Source organism: Macaca mulatta, chromosome 14, assembly GCF_049350105.2.
Source record: "Macaca mulatta isolate MMU2019108-1 chromosome 14, T2T-MMU8v2.0, whole genome shotgun sequence".
Lineage (NCBI taxonomy): Eukaryota > Metazoa > Chordata > Mammalia > Primates > Cercopithecidae > Macaca > Macaca mulatta.
The window spans coordinates 57,952,382-57,967,034 of NC_133419.1; the positions used below are offsets into that span (position 1 = coordinate 57,952,382).

Sequence of the window (14,653 nt, forward strand, 5' to 3'; positions counted from 1 at the left end):
CAAGAAAGGAAAGAACATTACAGGTGGAACGACCACAAGCTAATGATGGTATGAAAGAATACAGTCCCGTGTCTTCAGTATTGCACCTAGCACAACACTGTGCCTTCAGTAGTGCACCTAGCATCACAGGCGGAGCCACCTTGAGCTAATGGTGGTTATGAAAGAACACAGTCTCCAGTACTGCCTCTTTTCTCTAGATCCTAGCATCCTCTTGGTCTACTATAAGAACAACCCTGGCATTATAGTATAGTTTTAAAAGCCTAGGCTTTGTGGTCAGACCTGGGTTCAAGTCCAGATTCTGCCAGATAGATTGTTCATCACAGTGACCACATGGAGGTATACAGTAAGACTTGGACACCGCTATTCTGTAATTGCCAGCAATCTGGTGTGCTTGTTCTGAGTCAATAACTGGCTCACTGGATGATGCTTTTGCTCCTTAATTAAAAAGGTTGAACTGAAGCACTAAGATTCTTTTCAGTTTGATAGTCTGAAGTTTCAGGAATCTTTTGGACCCTAGGCTGAAGCCCCTCCTTCACCTGAGGTTTTGTTTATTTGCATCTAGCTTAAGTCTAGAGAGAGTCATACAATAGGACCAGATTTTAAACAAATGAAATAGATGAGAAGGAAAATCTGTGTCCTGGCTATAGGGGCTGAAGGGCATATCTGTCAGGAAGGAACGCAGCATTTCAGAGGTTGCAGTTGATTCCTCTAAATGAGCAAGACATGTTCGTTCATTCAACAAATATTTGTTGAATTCTACTGGGTATCAGGCATTACTGCAGACCTTGGAGAAAGGGTGGTAGATAAATCAAACACCACCTTTGGTCTATGCTTACATTCCAGAGGAAAAAAAAAAAGATAAAAATAAACTAGCAGCCTGATTAAAAAGAAGAACTCCTATCCTTGAAAGTTCCAGTATCCACCATGCTGCCTCCAACCAGAGCACAGGCCAGAGCCTCAGCCTCTTGCTCCCCTATCCCCACCACAGCCTGAGGGGCACTTTATTAAATTTAAGTATTCACCTGCCAAGATATGTACCTGACACATGTCTGACTAGATCCTCCCTCAAGCTCAGGGCAAGCTCGGAGGAGCTACTGAAACCCTACATCATGGATGGAAACACAGTACCTCTTGTTTAAATAATTCTTCAGGGCCCTTATTTGTAGTGTTCCACTTTCTGAAACCTCCCTCTAGTTCTTCTTCATTGATTGAGAGAGTTCTCTCTGAAGGCCCTGCAAGCATTAATGCAGTAAGAGTGAATTGTTGAATTCATACTACGTGAATTGTTTAGAAACCTATAATCGTACCGCAAAATTTTAACATTGTTTCCCCTTCATTAAGAAGGACTAAGAAATATATAAAGGGACAGTAAGAGTGTGATTCTGAAGAATCTTCAGGGCATCTGAGCAAGGGCTGGCATCAGGATCATTTCAAGGTCAAAGTTTATTTGCAGAACAGAGGTAAGGTACCCCCTGCCTCCAAACTTCTCACTCCTTAGCTACAGGCAATCAAAGCCCTGAGAGTGGCTTGATCCATGATCTTAAAAAGAGGGCTGTGAGGCCAGGTGCAGTGGCTCACGCCTATAATCTCAGCACTTTGGGAGGCTGAGGCAGGTGGATCACTTGAGGTCAGGAGTTCCAGACTAGCCTGGTCAACATGTTGAAACCCCATTTCCACTAAAAATACAAAAATTACAGGCAGGTGCCTGTAATCCCAGCTACTCAGGAGGCTGAGGCATAAGAATTGCTTAAACTTGGGAGGCAGAGGTTACAGTGAGCTGAGATTGTGCCACTGCACTCCAACCTGGGTGACAGAGTGACACTCCATCTCAAAAAAAAAAAAAAAAAAAAGAGGGCTGTGTGTGAGGGCTGGCAGAGGCCCTGGTCAGTGACCAGTCAGCCACATCCTGGCAGAGGCTTGGCTTCTTCCCAAGAAGAGGCAGAAGCTCAGCCAGAATCAGAGGTTCCTGAATATCCTTCAAAGCAGCCCTGTGCTGTGAAACAGCTGCTTCCTCAGGATCTATGATGGGAGCCCAGGTCAATGGCATGAACAGTGAAGGCAGCCTGGCACATGCACCACTATGCCCATAAGAACCCTGATGCTGCTTGCATGTTGCATTCAGTCTGGGCAGCAAATATAAAACACAGCAGCTCTCTCTGTCCTGTGACTTCCTATAGCAACTCAGGCCCAGCAACTCGAAGAAGGCTCCCAGAGGGCCCTTTGAGTCTGCTGCGGAGCTTTAGATTTTCTAGGAGGTGGATGAGCTCTAATCCTCAATGACAGCACTGAGTTGATTTTTGATCCAGGTTTAATTGCACTTGCTGCCTCTAAGGTGTGTCCTGGGAAGGTGCATAAGAGACCCTCCAAGGATGGGGAATTCACAGGCTTTATATTCTTGGTGATCTGGATAGTCCCTGAAGGCCCTGAGCTGACTTCCATTTGGTAATATTTCTGGAAATCAACAACTGCTAATTTCTCATCATGCAGAAAAGTCTAAACAGCTCTGTTCTCCAGTAGGGAGTCTTCTCCGAAATAGAGGTGAAACGGCTGCTAGCAGGACTGCCCCTGGATTTAACACAGCTGATGGAATATCTTTCAGAGACAATGATAGGATTGCCCTTGCTCTTACCTTGAGTGACCACCACAATCTCCTTTACCTTCCGGTACTGGTTTAACAGCCCCGTAAGCTCCTCTATCCGACGGTCCTGCCACAGTGTGAGCAGAGATTTAGATTAATGCTACGCTGGCAGCTCAGATGATTTCATTTTGGGACCCACGCTATGTTCTGGGCACAAGGAGAAGAAATCCCACGTGGAACCAAAGGAAAAGAGTGTCCAGGCCCCATTCCACAGAGCTGGGATTTCAGTGGTCTGCCTCATAGGCATCTGCAGGCATTCACGACTCTACCTGAAGACTGTGAGTCATCTGAGACACCCTTCACAGGGCTTAAACATTTTCAGAAGCACGCAACTCACTGTCTTCCTACCTTCCTGAAGTGGTCATTGAAATCTGCCTCCTGGTCCTAGTGTTGCCCACTGGAGCGACACAAAAAAAGACTAAAATAAAGCTGTCATATTTATCCCAATATACTCATTTGTTCCCTAGGAGTCTGAGATACCTCATACTGCAGAGTAAATTCCCAGAGAAGATTGTTTCATTCAAGGCAAAGGCCTTGAAAGGAACTTGGGAGACCACACAGGTCGTAGATAAACTTGGGTGTGAAAGCTGGCTGTGCTATTTACTAGTTACCTGACCTTAGGCCAAATTACTTAAGTACTCTGAGTCTGTTTCCTCATCTGTAAAATGAAGGGTTGTGATCCTCAGAGATGATGTTTATACCAGCCAGGTACTCTTTATTTATAGAGGTGGCTATTTATGACTGTGCCAAAATTAGATGCAAAGGATATAAGATGGCAGAGTAAACTGAGGCACAGCATGCTGCCAAGTGTCTCTATGATGGTTCTATTGTCAGATCATGCATATGGGAGATTGGGGGGGCTATTTTGCTAGGAATTCCAGCAAGAGCTATGATATTGGCAGTGATCACAGCAGCAGCAGTATTTTTTTCCCCCCACACCAGCAGGAACAGGCAGGGCTATAATCTGCCTTTAGGAGATTCCATTTAGACAAACTTTCCATTTCTCAAAGCTAAAAACAGGTGGCTGAGGTCAGGTCTCTAGGAGGCATAAGTCATTCTCCTGACATACCCCTATGTCAATGGCATAATAAGTATGGCCCTGTCCAGAATATCAGAGACCAGCAGGGACCAAACAGAGCCAGGGATGTAAGCATGGAAAAGACAAGGCTACCCAATGACCATCTCACCTTATCTTCATTGGCAAGCAGCAAAGTTTCCATCCCCATTTTCAGACGTTGAATTTCTTGGTCTAAAAGAATTCGGGTATAGAAATAATTATTTATATAAATGCAAACAGCTATCCACACTTGCTATGATGCCTCCCAAGTTCAAATGAAGACTTTCCATGTGAACATGGCTCTTTTAGTTCTTTAAAGAGGCCAGGATGGTGTCTGCCACAGACTCATTCTCTTTAAATATTTGCTAGACTACTAAATGAAGGAATCCAGTATGCTGTCTTCTCTTTACAGACATTTATGGGCAAAATCAAAATGCCCATGTACTTGAGGTGACACAGATCTTTCAAAACCAACATCTCCTAAGAATATAGACATTTTTATCCTTTACAACTTGAGTAGGCATGTACCTGGGCTTCTGGCTGGCTTTGAAGAAAATCATACAGTCTGACAAATCGTAGGAAGAGGAGAATTTAACATTAAAAGAATCTACAGTTGAGTGAAGACTGGGAAATAAAAATTATGTAAAAGAGTTGGTACTTGGCTTAATTTGAAATGATATAGTCAAAACTGACTAACAAATGTTTAGATGTATTGGGATAGATACATATATGCAAATGCTGGGTTAAGGATAAACAATCTTATTTCATCATAAGCCAGAATTTCCCTATGGGCTGAGAAATCTGTCGGTCTGCAGTGGAAAACCCGCAGCCTTCTCTCAGTTTGGACCCAACAGGGACTCTGTTGATTCCTTAACTGTTTTGGAGAGCCTAAGGAAGCTGGAGGTCATTTGCCAGATACTCTAGGAATTGGCACGTAGCTAGATTGTTCAAAGAAGGATCTATGCCTCCTCCTAAATGGGAATAGGGATGTCTATATCAAAAAAAAGTACAGGAGTCAAGGGAATATATAGGCCTCCCATTTTCTTTTGGGATGCTTGTTACATCTAACAAGAATAGCAACAGTAGATCTATGGACTTTGTGTAAACAGTTGTGGAGATGAATTTTCAGAATAAAGTGGATAATCGCTTGCTCATTATTTAGGCTCTGGGTAGCTAATATCAGCTCTGCAGCTCACTTTGCTGGGGAGGGCAGTAAGCTTCATATGAAGACTGGCAAACCCTGATCCACTGGTCAGAACCTAACTTCGACAGCAAATGACCCAAGGACCAGCTCTAGAAAGTACCCAGTAATGGAGTGGGGTAGGGCCTGGGAGGCTCAGACTGTGGGGGGAGGAGGGGTAGACTGGGAAGGCTGCCTGGCCTAGAAGTCATGACATGGGGCACTCTCTGTCCAGGCTTAGCATCAGAGATAGTCCAGGTTGTCTTAGTAGAGCCCGGCCTCTACAAGCAGGCCTTGGCAGGTAGGCAACACAGCCAATGGCTTGGGCGGACACTGAGAAAAGCTAGGAGAGGGATGAGCATGTTGATAACTAATTTCCTTCTCCAGCCTAAGCCATTGTTGCATGGCTTCCACACCCCAACTGGGGATCCAAGCTAAACAGTGCTGAGGCCAGGATGTGACTAGGTAGTGACACCAACCCGTAGGACTATATGATCTTCAGCATTGCTCTGCAGCCTGGTAGTGAGTGGAGAAGTTGAAAGGTGTGTGATCATTTTGTATACATGGCAAACAGCCATAAAGATTTATGTGTTTATTACAGTAGTTGAGGATTTATCCTCTATTTTTGATCAGCAAGACTTGAACTCCTCAGGGACCATTCACCATCCTTTCACTTATTCAAGAAATATTTCTTAGGGAAATATTTCTACAATGAAATATTTCCACAAGAAATATTTCTACAATGGGCCGAATATTGTGCTGGGCTTTGTGGATACGCTCTTAAACAAGAAACATATAGTCCTTGCCCCAGAGTGGGGATAACACACAACACTGGTAAGTTATAATAAGTGCTAGGCAGGAAAAAGAAAGGATATGGAGTTAGAGAATAATAGGACTGGGACCACCTATTTGAGTTAGGGTGGCCAGGAAAGGTGTTTCTGAGAGGTAAGATTTGAAACCTCAAGAATGAAAAAGAACTGACTTGTTTCTGTAATCTCAGGGCCTTATACAAGCATCAGGCAGATCTCCATGAAACGACTGAATAAATTGCTAAAGCCTCCCCTTTGGTGATGATACAGAAGTAAGGCCTTTCAATCAAATGAGAGAGTTAGGTATTTCCTGCATTTTCAGTAAAAGCTCCAGAGGTGGCTGCACAGAACTTCTGTGCATCTGAAAAAAGCCTTCTAGTTAGGGGAGAGTTCCATGGGAATGATTCCACAATAGTGCTGCATTATAGGGATACACACAAACACACAAACTGGTGCATCCATTCACTTGGCCATGCTTGCACACATATATGCATGTCCATTAGCATGGCTATACACACAAGCATATGCACACTCATTTATAGAAAAACAGGCTCACTTATAAGAGTAGGCCCAGGGACCCAGACAACTGCATTTTGTCACAGTCAAGCTAGTCACCTCTCTCTGTGTGGTCACCGTGGAGAGCTGCTGTCCGGGACAGCTGGCTGTGCAGACGCTCAATTTCTGCATCTTTCAGGGCCACCTGTTCTTGCAGCTGGGCGACTTCAGCCTGGAAAAGCAACAGAGGATCCCTACCAGGTCAGAAGGACTGCTAAATCATGATGAAGTGCCTCTCGTCAGAGTCCAGAGCCCATCAGGCACCAGGGTGAATCAGGAGTTAGGAGAAGAGGTGAGCAGTAGCAGGGGCTCACTGCCCTCTCTACAGGTGGAACTCTGCTGACTGAACTCACTCTTCTAGGCCATCCTGGCCCTCCCCCACAGCTCTGGACATCAATGTGCTTCTTCCCCTGCATCTTCCTACATGACCAGGTTTTCTCTCCCCTGCCCTGTGAGGACTGCGATTGTGATGAGGAGTTGGGATTGTGTGCAATGGGAGGGCTGTCCTTGCTGCAGAGGAGGATATTCTGGATGTGGTCTTCCTTCTCCCAAGATACTCATGCAATAACATTTAGAGACACCACTGTAACAAGTGCATGCAGCTTTCATCTTTCCAACCCACACAGAAAATACAGCAGAAGCCAAATCACCACTGGTGGAGAAAAGGTAAGCCAAGGGCTCCCTCCTTCAACACGCTCCTACCCTTTGGGCACAGTCACTGCCTCTCTCCAATGTCCAGGCATGTGTGCATGTTCACTCATATATAGATGTACAAACATTCAGGAGTGCTTAATTTACATACTGTGGCAAAAAAGCATGTATACACAGCTCATAAGTACACACATACATTCATATTTGCACACACACAGGCAGCTGCACTAGATGGTTCCCAGGTCGCAATTAAGTAGTGCAGGTTAAATTTCATACACAACACTAGGTGTGGTTGTTCATGCTTTCCCATACTCATTAGGAGATCAGAATTGTATAGGTCCTGTCCCAAGAGGTACCTGGATTTTGGAGTCAAACAAACCTTGATTCTCTTTAGTTGGGTGACGTTGGGCAAGTAAGTTAACCTTTCTGAGTCTCAGCTCACCTATAAAATGGGAAAAACTACACCTACTTCATGGGACTGCAATAAGGCTTAAGATAATGGTTATGAACGACCTAGTCCAACATTTAGTATATACTAAGAGCTCAATAAATGCTACTGCTATTTGCTCCTCTCATCCTATTCTTTTCTTTGTGGATAATTGGTTCAATTCTCTCTGCATCAAACCAGGTAAGAAAAGGGATGAGCATCGAATGTGGAGTTGGTCAATAAAAGACAGCAAAGGCTTCTCCTCTGGCCACCCCTTCCCCATGTGTTGGCCCTATCATGTCCCACCTTTGGTCCTGAAGGTCATAGTATGAGCTGTTCATTTCCACAAAGGCCCAAGTTAATATGTGAACAACCCCAAGTAATTAAGTGAATACTGGCCCTGTTGGCAACTCTGTTGCTGGACAGGCCTTGTGTTCAGTTTCAGCACAAAGACTGAGCACCCACCCTGATCAGCCCCTGCGCTCACTTTCTTACATCAAATCCTCACAAGAAACCACCGGAGGAAACAATATCTCCGTAAGTCATCAGGGAGCAAACGGGAGTAATACAAGATTCTGTGTCAGTCACAGAGCTACTTGGTGACCAGGCCAGGATGCAAACCCTGGCCTGCCTGCTCCAGTGTCAGGGCTCCACCCACCACCGCATGTCTGCTTCTGAGTTAACAGGACAGATGAAGGCCACTGTTACCAGGCTTGGGCTCCCTGAGCTCACCTCAAGGGTTTCTGAATCACCTTCCCTAACATCCCCCAAATAGGACAGGGATGACCATATAAAGAGATGACAAGGGGTAGGGTTTCCTTATTCCAAAGTTCATAATGAAGCACTGCCCCTCTACTCACAGAGGCCAAGAGCTGGGTCCTGCTGTGCAACCCGCTTGCTGAGACATGCAGCTATGGAGCAGTTTATCAGAGCTCACTCAAGGCAAAGATGCCCATGGGCTTATGACTCATGGTGACAATGGCTTCTGAAGATATTAGCTTTGGGAGTCTCAACATCCATTTCTACAAAGGCCAGATGATTCTTGAAAGATATTCCTTTAACTTTTCTTGTACCTCTCCACACCCATTTCTCCCTTTCTTTGTGGACAAGATGGGCACTGGTCTCTGTCAGAAATCTGGATACCTGATGCTTGTCTGCTGGCCCCACAGTTGGGAATTCAGCAGTGTGGACTGATCAAGACAGAATCTAGCACCTGGCACTATGAGGGCTCTTCTTCCTGAGCCCTGCCTCTAGGGGAGGTCCTGTAGGTATATACAATGGACCCTACAGACCAAGTGACTGGGTCCAACCTGCCTTGTGCCAATTTCCACAGAAATAGGCCAGACTCTATAGGGGCTCTGTAATCCTTTGAACGATCTCTGTCCCCGCAGTTGGGAAGGCCAAGAACACTCCAGAGACCTACTTGACTGTGTATGTTACTGCCACTTGACTGTGTATGCTACTGTCTGAGTCCCTGCAGATGCTGTGCCTCATTAAACCCAGGGACCATGCCCTACTGTCATTGCACTGGGAGATGAATCCCCTTCAGGGACTGAGAGGCCTTAAGCAGAAAAGTGAAAAACTTCCAAAAACAGTGCTGGTTTTCTCTGCAGGGAATCAGGATGATGTTGGAAACAACATGAAGGCACAGGAATGACACAGACCCAGATGTGAACCTCAGCTTGGCCATGCTGAGCCTCTGTTTCCTTCCCAGTCAAGTGAGAATAAAAAAACATATACCTCACTAGGTGATTTTATGGATTATATGATCAAATGTGTGCAAATAGCTTGGTACATTCTGGCACATAGGAAGTGCTCCACACCTGGTAGTTATTAAATAACCCTTAGCATCTCAAAGGTCTACATGCCAAGGCAAAGAGCTGGGGTAATTTAAAAAGAAAAGTATTATTTGGTTTTATGACAGAGGGTGTACAACTTCAAAGGTTTCCCCAAGACAGGGCTTGTTTGAGTGGGGCATTGTGATGGAAGGTTCTGATCTACTGGACAAAACCAGTGCCCCTAGAGCTGGTGCCTGTGAAGCATACACATACACAACTACACTCAGATACACACAGGCCAGGTCACAGATGGGTCTGATTGCCTAGGCTTGGTACCAAATAGCTGTAAAATCCTGGGAAAGTTAAATCTCTCTGTGCATCCATTTCATTATCTGTAAAATGATTAATCAAATTATTTTACATGTACACACTAGATTACATATTTACATATGTTCAGTGCTTTATTTTGATAACATGAGAAGTCATAAAATTTTAAATAATAGCATGATATAAAATTGCATATAAATTATCAACAATAAAAATTAAGAGACAGAGATAGGGAGACCCTGATGTTTGAATATTTCTTCCTGCCAAATCTCATGTTGAACTGTAACCCCCAGTATTGGAGGTGGGCCCTGGCAGGAGGTGAATGGATCATGAGGGTAGATTTCTCATGAATGGTGGTGCCACCCTCTTGGTGCTGTCCTCGCAATTGTGAGTGAGTTTTCACGAGATGAGGTTGTTTAAAAGTTTGTGGCACCTCCTCTCGTCTCTCTCACTTGCTCCTGCTTTTGCCTTCTGCCATGACTGAAAACTCCCTAAGGCTTCACTAGAAGCTGAGCGGATGCGACCAGCATGCTTCCTGTAAAACCTGCAGTACCCTGAGCTAATTAAACCTCTTCTTTATAAATTACCTAGTCTAAGCTATTTACTTGTAGCAATGCAAGAATGGCCTGACACAGACCTAAAACAGAAGAGAATACATGGAAGGAAATATTAGCACTGGTAGTACCTGGGTGGTATGAGTGCTTTTGATTCCTTTAATTTTTTATGTTTTGAACATTCTCTATAGTGTGTGTTACTGTTTTTATAATAATTAGCAATTAACCTGCACAAAAAATAAAAATACAAAGTAGAAGTTAAGAAAATTCTAATAAAAACGATCCAGTAATGCCCTTGGGTGGCACTGCAGACACAGTAGGGGAAGGCAGGTGTGAGCCTCCCATCTCCCCATACTCCCCAAAGGAAACCTAACTGTAGCCTAATGTAAACTTCCTGAAATTTAAATAACAATTCACCGTTTTAAAATCCAATGTGCAGGCCAAAAAAATTCATGGGCTACATGTAACCCACTAGTTTTGATCTCTGCACTTTAGTATAGGAAAAGAAGGAAGAAACAAAGAGGGGACGGAAGAAATTTATTTCACAATATAATTTATTTTTGGTGTCCTTTAAATTGCAGGCTCCCTAGTTTAAGAGAAACATGATTTGATTGAAGAAATAATTCAAAGCTTATATCATTTTTAGGATTATATTTTGTGCCAAATATAAAGCATGCCTATTTTTTGAAAAACTGATTCTAGAAGGGACTACTGAATTTAAAATGATGCATCCAACATCTGCTTTAGGACTCATGACTCACTGCTTGCCACTCACTTGCTCCCCCACTCCTAGCCCCTTCTTGGTCCAGCTTCAGCCAGGCATTATGGGGTGCAGGGAGAGGAAGCAGACTGGGTTACTACTCTTGAGCAATTCATAATCTCACAGGCTTTCTCCATGAGGATATTTCCTGGATCAAGTCTGTCTGCTGCCCAATCTGGGCACTGTTGTGTGTCCACACTGGAGGGCTGATTTGCATTTTCAAACTTAGGCTACTGGAAACCCCCAAGTTGGAATGCAGACCTTCTCCACAAGGCCCTCGTACTCTCTCCGTAAGCATCAGGAGTGCCGTTTACCTTAGTGGCCTTTAGCTTCCATTCATACTGATTCCGTTCATTTTCCAATTCTTCCACTTTGATTTTGAGGTGTCTGAGCTCTTGCAGTAACTCCTAGAGGGATGAGGGAGAAAGACAAAGTTCTGATGGTTAAAAGATGTGCTCTCGATTTACCAACTTGGTTAAGCTCATGCATAGGGGATGCAGCAACCACATCAAGCTCCACATAGCAGCTTTAATCTTTAAACAAGACCCTTGTTTCAGGAAAGCTGTATGGCCATTAAAAAACAAAGGCCAGTGCATTCCAGACATAAGAAAGTGAAAACTTTCCTTTTAGTTTTAGAACCTGTTCTGCCTGCCCCTTTCTCTGACATCTATGTCCTCTGCGGGGTATGCCAGCATCACACACATGGGTATAGGCAAGCAGGCGAGGCTTTGGAGTGGGGAGAACAGAGCTGCTGAAATGAAGCAGCTTCTTCCCTGTGATGCAAAGTAGTAGGAAGCAGGCTAATTGGGAGCATCTCTCTGTGCTGGGAGTGAAGGAAGATAGAAGAAGGGGCCTGTGATCCTGGAAGGCCTCACGGAGGAAAAAAATGAAACCCGAAGGGAACAAACGTTAAGGGCCAAATATAGATGTCATAATGGGTGTTCCAGTTCAGAGGAAGATAATAGTTTGAAGAAAGAAAGGAGGGAGAAAGCATCCAGGGAGGAGTAAAGATAGGAGACAGAAAGGGAGATAACTCATGGGGCTGGAGCTGAGGATGGGTGTAGGTACACAGTGGAAGATGAGGCTGAGAAGTTAAGGTGAGGCCCTAAGGTAAAGGCTTGAGGATGAGAATACATATGATGAGTTCTGATGCCATTCTTTGGACAGTAGTGAGTCACTGAAGGTTGCTGAGTGGGGAGGTGACACAAACAATTTTCTCTTACATGGAATTCAAGCCCCTATATTCTGACTCCAGGACCCTTGTTTGTGAAACTACTCCTTCTATAAAGATGACTCCACTAAGCACTGTTATCTTGAACCAAGATTCTCTTAACAGACAATTAGTCCTGCTGACTAGCTCCCATCAGAAGAATTGGCATAAAGATAATTATTTCCATAGGCTTTCTGAACTACAGTCTCATACAACAAACTTCCTACTTAACATCACATGGATGCTCATAGGCATCTCCGGACCGTCATGTGCCAAGTGGAATCCTCAACTCCCCTCCTAGTTACTCTCATCTTACTAAATGCCATATCCATCGATCTAACAGCTTATCCAGAAACATAGGATCTATCCTCAGCATCTCCCTCTCCTTCCTCCCCTATGTATGCAGTTCATCCCCAAGTTTTATTAATTCTACTTTCAGGAAAACGACTTGAATGTCGCATTTCTTTCCCACTCAGGCACCACCACTCTGGTCTAGCAATTAGCACTGACAGCCTGGACAGTCAATTCATTGGTTGCTTCTCGGTTGTCTTGCTCCTCTCAAAGCAGTTGACCCCGTGGCATCTGGGGGTGTGATATGATCAAACCATACATTAGATCACGGCACTCCCATGCTTCTCAAAGCTCATAAACTTCAACACATGACCTGACACCTCCCTGCCTGCCTCTTGGATCACTCTTTCTCCCTAGTTATGCTCTAGCCACATGGATAATTTTCAGTTCCTCTCTCCAATTTAGTTGTTTGCAGGTAACATTCCCTCTGTCTGGAATTTTCTGCCAGGTTAACTCCTGCCCATCCTTCAGGTCTCCCTGAGTAAATCTATCCTGACCTCCATACTATATCAGGCCCCTCTGCTATATTCTCTTGTACTTCCTACATAATATGCAATTAAATATTTATTTGTATGACAGCTAACAGCTAGCTCTCCTCCTAAGCTGTAAACTCCATGAGGCATTTGCTAACCTCTGATTATCCTGCAGTGCCTGGCACATAGTAGGTATGCACAATTTGTCAATGAATGCACACATGAAACTCAAGTCATTATTTAACTGGCCTGGAGGTCTTGGCCTTCTGAGATCATCCACCACGAAGTGACATTGCTTACCCTTGAATTTCATAGGGTCATTTATTAAGATTGCCTTCTAGCTGAGGTGAGCATTTGCTGATGCCCATTAAAAACAAAACAAAGAAAACTTCTGGCCAGGCACGGTGGTTCACACCTGTAATCCCAACACTTTGAGAGGCTGAGGTGGGTGGGTCACTTGAGATCAGGAGCTCGAGACCAGCCTAGCTAACATGGTGAAACCCTATCTTTACTAAAAATACAAAAATTAGCCAAGTGTGGTGATGAGTGTCTGTAATCCCAGCTGGGAAAAAAAAAAAAAAAAAAAAGGAAAAGGAAACTTCTCAACTAAGGCTATTGCATCCATGATCTGCATCACTGGTTACCTGCTTTGACTTGCAGCAGACCCTGAATCATTCTCTGAGAACATTATTGGCCCTGCCTGAGAGGCTCCAATGCCCACAAGTTGGGGGTTCTTCTGCTCAGCCTTGTATCCTAGCCAGGCTACTCAGTCTGTTGGAGAGGGTGTCAGGCCAGCTGATATCAGAATCGGAAGTATGCAGGTTCCTACTGCCTGAGGAGCTGCCACTGTGGGTACACAGCGATCATCCTCTCCAGGCTCTGTGACCTCTGGAACATCCTGTTCCTTCCATGTTACTTGTTGTCCATCACTGACTACCAGCATGAGTACACGCACATTTTACCTTCCTTTAAAAGTCTTGCTGGAGTAACCTACTCAACATAGGTCATGGGCCAACACCCTCTCAAGGCTTCTCTATCCAAATCTACATTTACATCTTGACTTTCCTATTTTCCCCCTGTCCTTTAATGCAGCAGGAAATCTTTCCCACCGAATCCCTCCCCCCAAAACCTATGTCTAGATTTTCAACAGGCTCTCTAATTGAGTATGGACCATAGTAACTTCCTACAGAGCCAGGGTACCCTCTGTAGTACTCATGGCTGCTGTGACCTCAGTCTTTTCTTGGGGCGCTTCCAAGTCCTTTTCAACAGTAGGCCTCCTTAGAGGCTAGGCTTGTCTCTGCTGAAGCTGCTATCACCTGCCATGAGCAAAGTCACAGAGGACCAGGTCATCCCCATGTGGAGAGCCAAGTCCAGAGTCCCAGTCAGATACAGCCCTGCATGGCCCAGTGGTTATAAAATCAGCCTGATGTGATTACGTGGGGGGGATTTTTCCTGGAAATTCAGATGACGACTTAATTATTCACAGCACATGAAAACTTGCATTTTATTTTTTCACTGGGGGTAAACATAAACTTGAAAGGATTCTTTTTCATAATACTTTTTTTTCCTTAAAAAAAAATCATGTGAAACAAAACTTTGTTTAATCTCCCAGCCTGGGAGGAGGAATCAGGATCTGAGTCATATACATGGGAAGGGGAATCATGAGGCTTCCTGTGGCACAAATGCCCCATCACTCAGAGCACCTGGTGCACCTCATTCCCAGCCCTTAAGGAGATGAGTGCCACCTGTTTGAGGGTTGGCCTCACCTGCTCAGACCCTGCTCAGTGAGGGTCACTGAACTCACTTCACATCCCAAGAGGATTGAGTGAGTCCAAGCTCTGCCCAGAGGTAACAACAGATCCATGCCAAGTCACTGCACTCTG

The 14,653-nt window shown here is 44.6% G+C and overlaps 1 protein-coding gene across 48 annotated transcripts in view; it reads right to left on the reverse strand.

Annotated features, from left to right (window-relative positions):
* PPFIBP2 (PPFIA binding protein 2) overlaps positions 1 to 14,653 on the reverse strand; it is a 154,684-nt gene that overhangs the window by 35,737 nt on the left and 104,294 nt on the right. For all 48 annotated transcript variants that reach the window (XR_013404050.1, XR_003722667.2, XM_077963550.1 and 45 more), the window contains 5 exons: positions 11,051 to 11,143; positions 6,300 to 6,411; positions 3,826 to 3,887; positions 2,630 to 2,705; positions 1,129 to 1,232 (listed from right to left, as the gene is read on the reverse strand). Coding sequence is in view for 46 of the 48 variants with exons in the window: in XM_077963550.1 (XP_077819676.1) it covers positions 1,129 to 1,232; positions 2,630 to 2,705; positions 3,826 to 3,887; positions 6,300 to 6,411; positions 11,051 to 11,143 (447 nt within the window). In the remaining 2 variants the exon portion in view is untranslated. The remainder of the gene's footprint in view (positions 1 to 1,128; positions 1,233 to 2,629; positions 2,706 to 3,825; positions 3,888 to 6,299; positions 6,412 to 11,050; positions 11,144 to 14,653) is intronic.